The 15603-nt window shown below is 41.2% G+C and overlaps 1 protein-coding gene across 2 annotated transcripts in view; it reads right to left on the reverse strand.

Annotated features, from left to right (window-relative positions):
• Positions 1-1310: 1310 nt before the first annotated feature.
• Positions 1311-15603, reverse strand: part of CDR2 (cerebellar degeneration related protein 2) — a 35901-nt gene continuing 21608 nt past the window's right edge. For both annotated transcript variants that reach the window (XM_003418814.4, XM_010598443.3), the window contains exons 3-5: positions 8450-8598; positions 4688-4852; positions 1311-3450 (exon numbers count right to left, since the gene is read on the reverse strand). In XM_003418814.4, the coding sequence (XP_003418862.1) occupies positions 2586-3450; positions 4688-4852; positions 8450-8598 (1179 nt within the window). In that variant the 3' untranslated portion in view covers positions 1311-2585. The remainder of the gene's footprint in view (positions 3451-4687; positions 4853-8449; positions 8599-15603) is intronic.

The raw sequence follows: 15603 nt of genomic DNA on the forward strand, positions 1-15603 counted from the left end.
TTTAAATGTTTGGATAGTCTAAAATTTCTTTCCTTTGCTTGAATGATCAAATGTTTTGAGAATCAACTAGTCAAATGCCATTAATTCAAAACCAAGTCTGAGATTTCTGAAACAGTAAAAACTACAGTGTATAAATTTGAAAATGTTTTTCAATGATAATTTTTTTGTGATTTAGGTGAAAGTTTACAGAGTGAATTAGTTTCTTATTCAAAAATGTATACACAAATTGTTTCATGGCATTGGCTGCAGCTCCTGGTTGTGTCAGCATGCTCCCCTTTTCCCTTTCCACTCTGGGTTCACCCAGACCATTCATCCAGTGTCCCTGATCCCTCCTGCCTTCTCGTCTTTGTTCCTGGGGGCAGCTGTTGCCCATTTGATCTTGTATACATTCCTCACGTGTATTTGTCCTATAGCCCTGCCTAACCTTTGGCTGAAAGGTGAACTTCAGGAATGGCTTCAAGTCTGAGTTAGAAGGGTGTCCGGAGGCCACAGTCTCGGGGGTTCCTCCAGTCTCTGTCAGACCAGTAAGTCTTGTCTTTTTTGTGAATTTGATCATTTGTTCTACATTTTTCTCCAGCTATGTCTGGGACCCTCTATTGTAATCCCAGTCAGAGCAGTCGGTAGTGGTAGCCCGACACCATCTACTTCTGGTCTCGGGATCGTGTGGGCTGTGGTTCATGTGTTCCATTAGTCCTTTGGACTAATTGCTCTCTTGGGTTTTTAGTTTTTTGTTTTTTTTTTTTTAAGTCTCTTTTGTTCTGGACTAGAAAGGACTGATAGTTGTAACTTAGATGGCCGCTCATAAGCTTTTAAGACCCCAGACGCTACTCACCAAAGTAGGATGTAGAACACTGTCTAATCATAAAGTAATTTTAATCAACACTAACCAAAACCAAACTAAAAACCCATTGCCGTCGAGTGGATTCTGACTCATAGTGACTCTACAGGACAGAGCAGAAATGCCCCGTACAGTTTCCAAGGAGCACCTGGTGGATTCAAAACATCAACTTTTTGGTTAGCAGCTGTAGCTCTTAACCACTACACCACCAGGGTTTGCAACACTAGGTGTAGTGTTCATAGACACGTTTTAATGAAGATTAATTTTAGCATATTATATAACTATATGTGAACTTGAGCAGAGTTTGTGCTGAGTTACACAATCCCAAGGACCTGTTTAAGAGGAAAAAAAAAAAATCAAATCTTCCTAGAGCTACTTGTTAGATGAAGGAAAAAAAAAAAGGATTTGTTAGAAGGGAAAAAAGGAGTTATAATAGTGAAATGGTGTAAGCTTAAAATAAACAATAGATCCATTTGGTCCTTTTCATAGGTAGCTTTATTTGGTTTTTAGAAAAATATATACAATAATCCAAACCTCAGTTCTCTTAAATAGTTTTAAATTAAAAGTATGCAAGTGAGAGGGTGAATATATTTTTACAGTTGGAACACACAATACTGTTTAATGAAGTGGCAGAAAGGAATTTCTGCAGCAAGTCAACAACATTTACAGGAATGACAGGAACTGAGCAAGAGCAGCTTGTGGCCAGCAGGTCAGCCAGCTCATGGACACGTAGAACGAATAGTTTGATCTTCCCTCTTTAGTTAAAATTTGAGAAAGGAATTAAACATTTACATATTCATCTATCCTAAATGTCAGATAAACACATTGAGTAAATGCCTTGAGTAAAAACATTTGAATTCATGGGTGGCCCTCTAGGGTGTGTGCTAACAAGCTAATTTTGATCAAATCAAAGCTTGCCCTTTCAGGTTGGTATTCAGTTCAATTTAGATATATTACGTGTTACCTGCCAGTCACAGTTCAACTGGTGGAGATGTAACAAAACCCAAGGGCTTGGAGTATTTGTTAATGCCATTTATTCTGGATTAGACCCCTGTTTTCTCCTGAACAGTCTTCTTAATGAAGTCACAGTATCCAACAGCGTTTTGCAAGATGTTTCAGTTTGGCTGCCCCTTCCCTGGTTTCTAGGTGACTTTTAAGCCGAGAGGCAGGAGGAGCTGCCTTAGCTTTGCTTCAGCTCTGCCCTTTTCACCACGCTGCAGTCACTACAGGAGCCGTGGTGGCACAACGGTTAAGCATTAGGCTGCTAACCGAAAGGTCAGTGGTTCAAATCCACCAGCGGCTCTGAGGGAGAAAACACCTGGCCATCTGTTCTCATAAATATTTCAGCCTAGGAAACCTCACGGGGCAGTTCTACGCTCTCACATAGGGTCACTATGAGTTGGAGATCGACTCAAAACAGCACACAACAACAACATAGTTACTACCAACCTACTTCTCCAGGAATGTTCATTTTCCCTCCACTGGTTTGGGGGCTTTTCCAGGAGTCAAAGCCTAATCAGTGTGCCTGCCAGAGGCCAGTTTGTCATGGAATTTCCTGGAGCGCTTAAAGGGAACTGGACTGTAGAACTGACACCAGCAGCCACCTCTTTTCCTCGCTGTACATATTTGCCAAATAAGCAATGCAAGGAGGAAACGTCATAAGCAACATCAGACTAACTCTACAAACACTTTTGGGAGAGAGAGGTGATAGGAAATAGGCAAATTAGTAGAAGAGCTGTCGGTTCAGTTAAGAATGAGAGGAGAGAGACCGGTATTTTGTTCTCTGTTCATCTATCTCCTGCTTGGTTTTCTTGATGCAACTAAAGATCTCCTTAAAAAGCACTTTGTATTCTGGAGGCGTTGCAGCAGTGGGGGAATCGATGGGCTCTGGGGTAACAGAGATCAGCTCCCAGCTTCCAGCGCCGGGCTCAGGCTGGGCCTTCACTCCAGACAGGTCCTTGGCTGGAGCCCTGGAGGTCTGCACAGCCTTGTGTGACAGGGAGTCCTGTTCCTGCTGGCACTTCTTCAGCAGCTCTTCATACTTCACCTTCAGGGCGCTGTACTGAGTGTCCACTTCATGCAGAAGGGAGATGCCCCTCTGCTTCACAGCCTTGGCCCTCCTGATGCAGGTCTCCTCATGGCCCTTCACGATGTCACCCCCCGCCAAGCTGCTCAGGACCGTCTCACTGCTGCTGCGCTTGAGAGGCTTTCTAGGTGCTTCCGGCACAGTTAGGAACATCTCCTCCAGCAGACTCTGGCCAGGCTCTTTGAAAGGGACAAACAGCGAGTCTGACACCAGCTTCTCAACCCCATTCCCCAAAGGGTGCTCCGACTGCAGCATCTGCCGCATCTCGGCCACCTCAGCCTCCAGCTCCCGTGCCCGTGCTTGGTAGGCATCCATGGCCCCCAGCTGCTGTTCTAGTTCACTGTTCTCCTTTAGCACAAGCCCATATTCCTCCTCCATAGTCACCCGCTTCTGCCGCTCCAGGCTCAGCTGGGCCTGTAACATTGTCACTGTTTTTTTCAAGTGTTCATTTTCTTCTTCATCAGGGCTTCGCTGACTTTGCAAGGAAGTTATCTTCTCAGCAAACACATGATCATACACAAAGTGTCTAGGGGAAAAATGTTGAAAGAAGATATTACACAGGTCAAGTGAGAATGAAAAGACAAGACATTTAATGTTTTCAATGAAATATTTTAAAGGTGCTGTGGCAGAGACTTGTTTTCAGCGTATTCTCACACTAGGGCAGTGGTTAAAATAAAATTATGTGAGGCTGGTAAATAAACACATGTAAGAAAATAATCTTTGTGACTAATTAAAAAAAAAAATATATGTATTAAAAGTAGCAGAACACCCATTCCCAAAGACTGGTAGTAGGACAGCTACCTCATAAGGAAATTAGAACAACCCAATGGGTTTCAGCCTTGGCTGCATATTAGAATCACCCGGGTAGTCTTAAAGACACTGATGCCTGGGCCCCACCTCCTCAGATTCTGACCTAGGTGCACTGTGGCCTGGACACCGGGATTATTAATCACACTCTCCAGGTGATCAATGATGGGCAGCCAAGGCTGAGAACCATTACTGTAGTGCTTTTTAACCAGAGTCTCCTGGGAAGCTGTTCACCCATACCTAGAGATTCAGATTGAGGCCAAGGGAGTCCTTGGTATTTCCATGTTGAGAAACTTGCGCAGGTGATTTTGATACACACAACCAAGGTTGAGAACCACCCTCTCCTGCTCAGAGTCTTAAACAGCTGTATCTATATTTCATTGTGTGATTCTTTGCTTATCTGCCTCTCCACTGGACTGAAAGCTCCAAGAGGGTGGGAACCATGTCTATTTTGTTTGCCATAGATTCCTCATGTCCGGCATAACACCTGACATAAAAGAGGCACTCAATACACAGTTCCCACATAAAGACTCAATCTTATCACTCTAAATTATAAAGGCATTTATGTAGACAAAGAAAAAAAAAAACTTCTGTTCACCTAGATTTTTTTATTGAAATTTCAATTTTTCTTCACTCTAATGTGAGATCATAACCCAAAAATCTGTAAAAGTGTGTCAGAAGTCCTTCACCTTATTTTAAACTAAGATTTAATTCAGCAAAAGCACTGAAATAAATGCTCTCAAGCCTCTCTTTAAAAAATGAGTTTTCACAGAATTACTAATATCAAAGAGCTCCCTAATTTGTATGTTTACGTTAAATGGCTTTGTTCACATCACTGGCGGTTTAAAGGGCCAGGTGGGTTTCTTAAAAAGGGTACTCTTACTCCTCTGGAATCCAGACTGTCAGTGACAGGAGAAGCTCCCTGTCTGTAAGGCTACGGAAAGGCAGGCCCTTACTGGCGAAGGTCATACAGCTCTTTCAGACACGAGAAGCTGGGCGCCGCTCTCTGCTGCTCACATCTCCCCTGCTTCCTTCTCCCTTGGCCAGATGACTTCAGCTCCTCCACTTGGCTGTGAAGATGATCAATGTTGGTTTGTAGGCATTCAATCGTTTCAGTCAGACTGTGAGGAACAGAAAAAAGCCAAGTGCTGCTTGTCACATTAGATTAAGGGGATAAGCAGTAACAGATTAGTTGAGAACCACTCAAACTGGCTTTTCTTAATTGGAAAGCACTTCTATTTAATCTCCATTGTCCATAAGGAACAAAATTAAACCTTACTCCATACTGACCCCCCAAGTGTCTGTCAGTTTGTCGTACTATGGAGGCTTGTGTGTTGCTGTGATGCTGGAAGCTATGCCACTGGTATTCAGATACCAGCAGGGTCACCCACGGAGGACAGGTTTCAGCTGAGCTTCTAGACTAAGACAGACTAGGAAGAAGGACTGGCAGGCTACTTCTGAAAAGCATTAGCCAGTGAAAACCTTATGAATAGCAGCGGAACATTGTCTGATATAGTGCTGGAAGATGAGCCCCCCAGGTTGGAAGGCACTCAAAAGATGACCAGGGAAGAGCTGCCTCCTTGAAGTAGAGTTGACCTTAATGACGTGGATGGAGTAAAGCTTTCGGGACCTTCATTTGCTGATGTGGCACGACTCAAAATGAGAAGAAACAGCTGCAAACATCCATTAATAATCGGAACCTGGAATGTACGAAGTATGAATCTAGGAAAATTGGAAACCGTCAAAAATGAAATGGAAGGCATAAACATCAATATCCTAGGCATAACTGAGCTGAAATGGACTGGTATTGCCCATTTTGAATCAGACAATCATATAGTCCACTATGCTGGGAATGACGGCTTGAAGAGGAATGGTGTTGCATTCAGCGTCAAAAAGAACGTTTCAAGATCTATCCTGAAGTACAACCCTGTCAGTGATAGGATAATATCCATACGCCTACAAGGAAGACCAGTTAATATGACTACTATTCAAATTTATGCACCAACCACTAGGGCCAAAGATGAAGAAACAGAAGATTTTTATCAGCTGCTGCAGTCTGAAATCGATGGAACATGCAATCAAGATGCATTGATGATTACTGACAATTGGAATGCGAAAGTTGGAAACAAAGAAGGATCAGTAGTTAGAAAATATGGCCTTGGTGACAGAAACAATACCAGAGATCAAATGAGGGAATTTTGCAAGACCAACAACTTCTTCATTGCAAATACCTTCTTTCACTAACATAAACAGTGACCATACACATGTACCTCGCCAGATGGAACACACAGAAATCAAACTGACTACATCTGTGAAAAGAGATGATGGAAAAGCTCTATATCATCAGTTAGAACAAGGCCAGGGGCCGACTGTGGAATAGACCATCAATTACTCACATGGAAGCTCAAGCTGAAACTGAAGAAAATCAGAGCAAGCCCACGAGAGCCAAAATATGACCTTGAGTATATCCCGCCTGAATTTAGAGACCATCTGAAGAATAGATTTGATGCGTTGAACACTAGTGATCAAAGACCAGACGAGTTGTGGAATGACATCAAGGACACCATATTTGAAGAAAGCAGGAGGTCACTGAAAAGACAGGAAAGAAAGAAAAGACCAAGATGGATGTCAGAGGAGACTCTGAAACTTGCTCTTGAGCATTGAGCAGCTAAAGCAAAAGGAAGAATTCAGGAAGTAAAAGAACTGAACGGAATATTTCAAAGGGCGTCTCGAGAAGGCAAAGTAAAGTATTATAATGACATGTGCAAAGAGCTGGAGATGGAAAACCAAAAGGGAAGAACACACTTGGCGTTTCTCAAGCTGAAAGAACTGAAGAAAAAATTCAAGCCTCAAGTTGCAATAGTGAAGGATTCTATGGGGAAAATATTCAATGATACAGGAAGCATCAAAAGAAGATGGAAGGAATACACAGAGTCATTATACCAAAAAGAATTAGTCAATGTTCAACCATTTCAAGAGGTGGCATATGATCAGGAACTGATGGTACTGAAGGAAGAAGTCCAAGCTGCTCTGAAGGCATTGGTGAAAAACAAGGCTCCAGCAATTGATGGAATATCAATTGAGATGTTTCAACAAACAGATGCAGTGCTGGAAGTGCTCACTCGTCTTATGCCAAGAAATATGGAAGACAGCTTCCTGGCCAACTGACTGGAAGAGATCCATATTTATGCCTATTCCCAAGAAAGGTGATCCAACCAAACGTGGAAATTATAGAACAATATCATTAATATCATACCCAAGCAAAATTTTGCTGAAGATCATTCAAAAACGGTTGCAGCAGTATATCAACAGGGAACTGCCAGAAATTCAGGCTGGTTTCGGAAGAGGACGTGGAACCAGGGATATCATTGCTGATGTCAGATGGATCCTGGCTGAAAGCCGAGAGTACCAGAAGGATGTTTACCTGTGTATTATTGACTATGCAAAGGCATCCGACTGTGTGGATCATAACAAACTATGTGCTCATGAGGAACCTTTACATAGATCAAGAGGCAGTTGTTTGGACAGAACAAGGGGATACTGATTGGTTTAAAGTCAGGAAAAGTGTGCGTCAGGGTTGTATTCTTTCACCATACCTATTTAATCTGTATGCTGAGCAAATAATACGAGAAGCTGGACTATATGAAGAAGAATGGGGCATCAGGATTGGAGGAAGACTCATTAACAACCTGCGTTACGCAGATGACACAACCTTGCTTGCTGAAAGTGAAGAAGACTTGAAGCACTTACTAATGAAGATCAGAGACCACAGCCTTCAGTATGGATTGCACCTCAACATAAAGAAAACAAAAATCCTCACGACTGGACCAATGAGCAACATCATGATAAATGGAGAAAAGATTGAAGTTGTCAAGGATTTCATTTGAGTTGTATCCACAACCAACAGCCATGGAAGCAGCAGTCAAGAAATCAAAAGACATATTGCACTGCTGTAAAGGACCTCTTCAAAGTGTTGAAGAGCAAAGATGTCACCCTGAAGACTAAGGTGCACCTGACCCAAGCCGTGGTATTTTCAATCATATCATATGCATGTGAAAGCTGGACAATGAATAAGGAAGACCGAAGAAGAGTTGACCCCTTTGAATTGTGGTGTTGGTGAAGAATATTGAATATACCATGGACTGCCAAAAGAACGAACAAATCTGTCTTGGAAGAAGTGCGGCCAGAATACTCCTTAGAGGCAAGGATGGCAAGACTGCGTCTTACATACTTTGGACATGTTGTCAGGAGGGATCAGTCCCTGGATAAGGACATCATGCTTGGCAGAGTACAGGGTCAGCGAAAAAGAGGAAGACCCTGAATCAGGTGGATTGACACAGTGGCTGCAACAATGAGCTCAAGCATAACGATTGTAAGGATGGCGCAGGACGAGGCAGTGTTTCATTCTGTAGTGCACAGGGTCACTATGAGTCAGAACCGACTCGATGGCACCTAACAACAACAACAACCATACTGACCCGAACCCATTATACCATGTTCTATCCTATTGTATACTAATAACTCCCCTTAGGACTTCCTTCGGAGCGCTGGTGGTGCAGTGGTTATCTGGCTGCTAACCAAAAGGTCGGCAGTTCGAATCCACCCTGTGGGGCAGTTCTACTTTATCCCATAGGGTCGTGATGAGTTGGAATCCACATGGTGGCAGCAGTTTTTTCTTTTTTTTTTAGGGCTTCCTTCATGGATTCTAGTGAGTTTACCTCAGAATCTTTTGCTGTGAAGCCTTGCTGTCAGCAACTAGTTTTTGATTTGTTTCTTCCAGTTCCCTCGCTGTGACATCTAATTGCTCATAAACCTTTGCATGTTGCTCATTCATCTGCCGTAGAAGCTCCACCTGTTTGGTCAGATACTGAAAGAGAAGATGATTGTGACCAGGTTACACACTTCAGAGAAGATATCACAGGTTTATTTTATGAGAAGAAGAACTTTAAATCCCAATTAAACTACCTGTTTTAATAGGAAGTGAGTACAGACCATCCTTTTTTTTTTTTAAATTTCCCTAATGCTTACCCATACCCATAAGTATGGTGAGTACATAGTACATAAAACTGTTACTCAACAGGAAAATCTAAAGTGAGACATGATAATCTCACAAGAGAAAAAACATGGAACAAGTGATCAATGTTTAAGCAAAAGGTATCATGTTTAACAGAAAAATAAATAAAGCCTAAACTGGAGAATTTTAGATGATTTTTACTTGAAAAAAGATATCAATTTTTTTCTGAGTGAGGCATTCTGGACAAACAATAGTGAAAAGCACATTGAGTTTATCACAAAGCCATATTTTAGCTTAATACATTTCAAAGACCCTTGTTAAGGACAGAACATCCAGAAAGAAGCTCAATAAAGACACGGAAGATCTAAATGCCGTAATCAACCAACCTGACCTCGTAGACATATACAGAACATTCCACCCAACAGCAACCAAGTATACTTTCTTTTCTAGTGCACATGGAACATTCTCTAGAATAGACCACATATTAGGTCATGAAGCAAGCCTTAGCAGAATCCAAGCCCCTTGTTATTTTTAATTCTGTGAGAATGTTACCACCATAATCCTCTTTATCCCTGAGAAAGCTACCAGATTATTTTGGTTCTGCTAAAACCCCTTTCTAAAGGGCCAAAGGTAAAGGGTAATAACCAGTCTTAATGCTTAGTGGTAATTCACCTTGGCTCTCTCCCTTATCCAACTCCACCTAAGACACTGGAACACAGTACGTGTTCCAAATCAAACAGTCATGATGTTTCTCTGGGGCACAACTGGAAAACAAAGTAGGTTTGAGGCATTACCAATGATCACATGTAACGGATCAAAGACATGACCTTAAAAACACTATTCTTCAGGCATTTTATACAACTATGCAAGTATTTGCAAGGCTAACAGATTTCTTTCAAAGAACAGGCTAAAGGATATTCAATGGGCTTTTCTTAACAGCAGTGTGGTAGGGCTGAATAAAGCATATAAGCCTTTTTTTCCCCCTCAAACTAGACATCACTCACTAGCAATGTGTTGAGCAAACAAACACAACCTCTCAACTTCAGCTTCTTCACTTGAAACCCTTGGGGCCAGGCGTGGTTCAGAAAACTCTTTGAATTTTATAAAGACAATACGGTGCATGTACCCCAGTGCGGTCTGGGCAGCACCTTGTAGTCCAGCATTGGTGTTTCTGCATCAAAGAGCAGAAATCAAGATTGTAAGCAGCCTCACATCAGTTCAGGTCAGGGTTTGCTACCAGATGAATGTGCTGCGAACTTGAGGGAAAAAAAATCTTGGTTTATAAAGCTTTTTGAGCTGGGAAATAAGGGGTTGTGAACCTATTAGCACCTACCTTGCAGGGCTGAAAGGAAACACAGAGTGTGTTTATTCTTCACTCTCTAAAACATCCCCAGTTTCTCTTGGTCCCTTGGAAATCAACCGCTAGTTCTCATGGGGGAAGCTTTTTCAGAACTGTATGAGTATGACATTAATACTACCTCCACTGATGAAAATGTGCTCAATCGTTCATGAACGATGGAGGGAGAAAAGGATTGAGAACCACAGGAATACACGTAATAGCTGCAGAAGTCTTACAAGCTCCTTTATACCAAGTAAATGCTCATTTAAACTGACATACCAACTGTGTGTAGATATTTTAGGTCTCAAGTATTCTTTGGGACTGATTTACAACAACTTAAAAAAAAAAAAAAACAGGCTATGTACAAACCAAATCAAAGCAAAGCAAACCAAACCCAAACTTATTGCTGTCGAGTTAATTCCAACTCATAGCGACGCTACTGAACAGAGTAGAACTGCCCTATCGGGTTTCCAAGCATCAGCTAGAGGATTTGAACTGCTGACCCTTTGGTTAGTAGCCAAGCTCTTTTTGTGTACCTTTTTTAGTTATTTTCTTAGTGGTTACTATGAATATTACATTTAAGAGCTTGTGTTGATAACATCCTAGGGTAAGTTGGTACCACCTTCATTTACAAGAAAGCCTATACCTGTATCATTCCCCCCCCATCCCATTTTGTTGTTATCTGTGATGGTTAAGGTTGTGTGTCAACGTGGCTGGGCCGTGATTATCAGTGGTTTGGCAGTAATGATGTAGTTTGGTAGCTGTGTAATAATGTAATCACTCTCATGATGAGATCTGCTATGGGCAGCCAATCAGTTGAAAGTGCGTTTCATTGGGGGTGTGGCCTGTATCCAACATAGGTGGATTTTCTGGCAAAGCTCGTGGGTTCTTGCTCGCTCTGGATCCTGCAGCTGGCTCCTGTTCATCTGACCTCTGGTTCTTGGGACTTGAGCTAGCAGCTTACCTGCCAATCTTGGGATTTGTGAGCCTCCACAGCCTGTGAGCAAGAGGCCTACTGTCTGACCTGCCAATCTTGGGTTCACCAGCCCCTACAGTACATGAGTTAGGAGAAGCCACCAGCCAGGCCCATGGAAAAGGAGCCCTGGTGGCACAATGGTTACGTACTAGGCTGCTAACTGAAAGGTTAGTGGTTTGAACACACCAGTGGCTCTGCAGGAGGAAAGACCTATTTTCTCCCGTAAAGATTACAGCCTAGGAAACCCAATGGGGCAGTTCTACTCTCCCGTATAGGGTCGCTATAAATCGGAATCGACTTGAGAGCACACAACAACAATCTTTATGGAAGCAGATCACCAAGCATCTCTCCTGCACTGTCACTGGGTGGGTTTCAACCACTAAGCTTCAGTTGCCTGCTTTTAAGATATAATGTTCAAATCAGAGTTGTCAACATAAGGGAAACTACTCAGTATGCAAATAGGTACAAAAAGGCCATTAGAAAAGCTACAGAAAGTTCTTATTTGATATTAAAAGAAAAAAAAACTGTGAAAAAACACAATGAAACCATTTAGGAAGAACTTGTGATATTCTGGTCTTAGACTTGGCTTTAAGTACATTCTAAACAATGACAGGGAGCTTATTCTCACATGGTAGGAGTTTAATCTTATTATATTAAATCAAAGCTAATTAGAAAGCCCTTTACTTCTCCAAGAATCTGTGCTAGGTCACCTACAAAGAAGTCTGACTAAATTATTAAGCAATTTAAAAGCAAAATATTAGATCTTTAAGCAAATACTAATGCAAGGCCAGAGAATCCTAACTCTATGTAGTCAAACACTGTGTTGCAAGGCTCGGTCCCTGAAACTTCAAATCATTGTTTCTCAGACTTTTTTTCTCAATCTAGAAGGAAATGGGTTAGCTTATTTTCCACCACTCATTTAAAAGTAGAGATATACTTCTAACATTCTAGTTTTCTCAGTTCAGAATCTTTGACACACACCTCAAATCAGTCTAACTGTATTAAAATTCAAGTGCCAAAAAGAGCTTGAGTACAACAGCAGTTACCACTTCATCTCTCTTTACAGGGCCAGCAAGTTAAAGACAGTAGATGGAGCCTCACTCCTCCTCAAGTCGATGTACTCAGGAAGGTTTGAAGAGAACGGCCAACCATGAAACACCAAATTCAGGACAGAGGCTAATTCTGGGGAAGCGTTCAATGGTAGCTGCAATATTTTCTTTCTTTTAAAATGAAGCAAATTTGACAAAATGTCCAGGTTCAATGGAGGTAATGGATACATGGGTATCTGTTATTACTCGTAGTAATAGTTTTTATGTTTAACATTTCAAATTAAAAAAAAAAAAGAAAAGCTTTACTGATCACTTTTACCAGCAACCAAAGAGCAAGTCACTAAGAACCAAAATTAAGCAGGGGAAAAGCAAAACGGTGGGTAACATGGCAAGAGGGGACAGTGGGGATGGCAAAGTGTAGGCAAAAATGTCAACATACAGAATGTCACCTCGACTACGAATACAAGGTTCAGGCTATGCACACAATTTAAAAACAGGCCACCTTTATCATTATGGATACCTCTGGAAACTAGAGGCCAAAAAAAAAAAAAAAAAAAAAAACAGCTGGATTATATTAACACCTATCTGCAATTATAGAACCCTGACCTAGAATGCAAGAAATGACAGATACAACCCAAACTAAAAATGCCCAAGAAATGAAATGGAAATTCAGATTTTAAACAGTGTTGGGATTATCCTTATGTTAAGGGTTTATAGCCAAAAACTCTGAATTTAGTATCAAAATGACCTTTTATAATAGTGAAATACTTCCTATTACCTTTGAAAAACCTTCTTCTCCTTATTAAAGTAGTATATTTTTCTCTGTAGGAAATTTAGAAAACACAAAAAAGCATGAATATGAAAATAAAAACTGCCTATAACCCCACTGGGTTTTTCTTTTTTTTTTTATAACCCCACTATTAAAAGCTTGGCTTGTTTTTAAAATCTGTTTTCCAGTAATTCAAAAGGATTTATATTTTCAGAATTAAGATTCTTTCATTACTACAATATTTAAAACATAGATAAATAAAATATACTATGCAACAATTTATGCTGTCCAAAATACATATTTCCATAATCTCATTCCCTCGGAGCAATCCTCTATCAATGTAGTGCAAGCATTCTTATCACCATTTCATAGTTGACCAAACAGGATCTTGCAGGTAATTCACACGCCCAAATTCTCTAGTTATCAGCCACAGACTTAAATGGGGATCTCCTAACTCTGAAGCCAGGGCTCCTTACCAGACCCAACCCACAGCTGTAGAGTCAATTCTGACTCATGGCAACCCCATGTGTTACAGAGTAAAACTGCTCCATGGGGTTTTCTTGGCTGTAATCTTTAAGAGGAAACCCTGGTGGTGTAGTGGTTAAGTGCTACAGCTGCTAATGAAGAGGTTGGCAGTTCAAATCCACCAGGCGCTTCTTGGGAACTCTATGGGGGCAGTTCTACCCTGTCCTATAGGGTCACTATGAGTCAGAATCAACGGCAGCAGGTAGGTAATCTTTATGAAGGAGCCCTGGTGGCACAATGGTTAAGCACTTGGCTGCTAACTCAAACGTCAGCAGTTCAAACCCACCAGCTGTTCTGCAGGAGAAAAGACCTGGCTAATTGCTCCTTTAATGATTATAGCCTAGGAAACCCAACAGGGCAGTTCTACCCTACCCTATAGGGTCACCATGAGTCAGAACTGACTTGACAGCACACAACAACAATCTTCATGGAAACGGACTGCCAGGCATTTCTTCCACAGTGCCACTAGGTGGGTCTGAACCACTAACCTTTAGGTTAATAGTTGAGAACAAACCATTGTACTACTCATGAACCTCAGGGCTCCTTGAACCTCCTTTAAAAATCTCCAGAGGTGTAAGCCTGGATTAGGAATTATTGGAAGTGCTTTGTAAACTATTTATCTATCCTGTGTTAATATACTGACTTCAAGACAGAATATCTACACAGAACATCAGCAAGGAAACAGAGGCCCTCAATGACACTATAAACCAACTAGACTTAACAGGCATATATAGAACACTCCAGCCTGAAACAGCACAATATACATTTTACTTCAGTGCACAGGGGTCATTCTCTTGGAGAGACCACATGTTAGGTCACAAAGCATGGCTTGATAAATTTAAAAAAGATTTAAATCATACAAAGTATTTTTCTATGACCACAATGGAGTGAAGCTAGAAATCAGTAAACACACACACACAAAAGGAAAATACACAAACATAAGGAAACTAAACAATACACCATTAAACTACCAATGGGTCAAGGAAGAAATCACAGATTTCCCAGAATCAAATGAAAATGAAAGCACAACATACCAAAACTTTTGTAATGCAGAGAAGGCAGTACTCAGAGAAAAACTTACAGCAATAAATGCATACATGAAAAAAGAAGAAAAGGCTCAAATTAACAGCCTAACTCTACAACTCGAGGAACTAGAAAGAACAAACTAAGCCTAAACCTACCAGAAGAACAGAAATAACAAAGATCAGAACATAAATAACTAAAATTGAAAACAGAAAAGCAATAGAATCAATAAAACCAGAATATGGCTCTTTGAAAAGATCAATACAACTGACAAACTAGCTAGACTGACAGAGAAAAGAAAAGATGTAAATAGCCACTGGGGAATTCTACCAAACATTTAGAGAAGAATTGACACCAGTACTGTTTAAACTCTTCCAAAAGCTAGAGAAGGAATACCCCCTAATTCAGTCTATGAAGCAAACATAACCCTGATACCAAAACTAAAGACATCACAAGAAAACAAACTACAGGCCAACATCTCTTATGAATATAGATACAAAAATCCTCAACAAAATACTACTGTACAGAATCCAACAGCATATTAAAAGAGTCATGCACCATGAACAAGTGGGATTTATTTCACGAATGCAGAAATGGTTCAACATTAGAAAATCAATCAACATAATACACCACATCACAATAGAACAAAGGAAAAGAACCACGTGATCATCTCTATGGATGTAGAAAAAGCATTTGATAAAATCCAACACCCTTTTTTTTTTTAAAATAGTTTTTATTGTGCTTTAAGTGAAAATTTACAAATCAAGTCAGTCTCTCACGCAAAAACCCATATACACCTTGCTACACACTCCCAATTACTCTCCCCCTAATGAGACAGCCCGCTCTCTCCCTCCACCCTCTCTTTTCGTGTCCTTTTCACCAGCTTCTAACCCCTTCCACCCTCTCATCTCCCCTCCAGGCAGGAGATGCCAACATAGTCTCAAGTGTCCACCTGATCCAAGAAGCTCACCCCTCACCAGCATCCCTCTCCAACCCATTGTCCAGTCCAATCCATGTCTGAAGAGTTGGCTTCGGGAATGGTTCCTGTCCTGGGCCAACAGAAGGTCTGGGGGCCATGACCACCAGGGTCCTTCCAGTCTCAGTCAGACCATTAAGTCTATCTAGTCTTATGAGAATTTAGGGTCTGCATCCCACCGCTCTCCTGCTCCCTCACGGT

This window comes from Loxodonta africana, chromosome 12, assembly GCF_030014295.1.
Source record: "Loxodonta africana isolate mLoxAfr1 chromosome 12, mLoxAfr1.hap2, whole genome shotgun sequence".
Taxonomy (NCBI): Eukaryota; Metazoa; Chordata; class Mammalia; order Proboscidea; family Elephantidae; genus Loxodonta; species Loxodonta africana.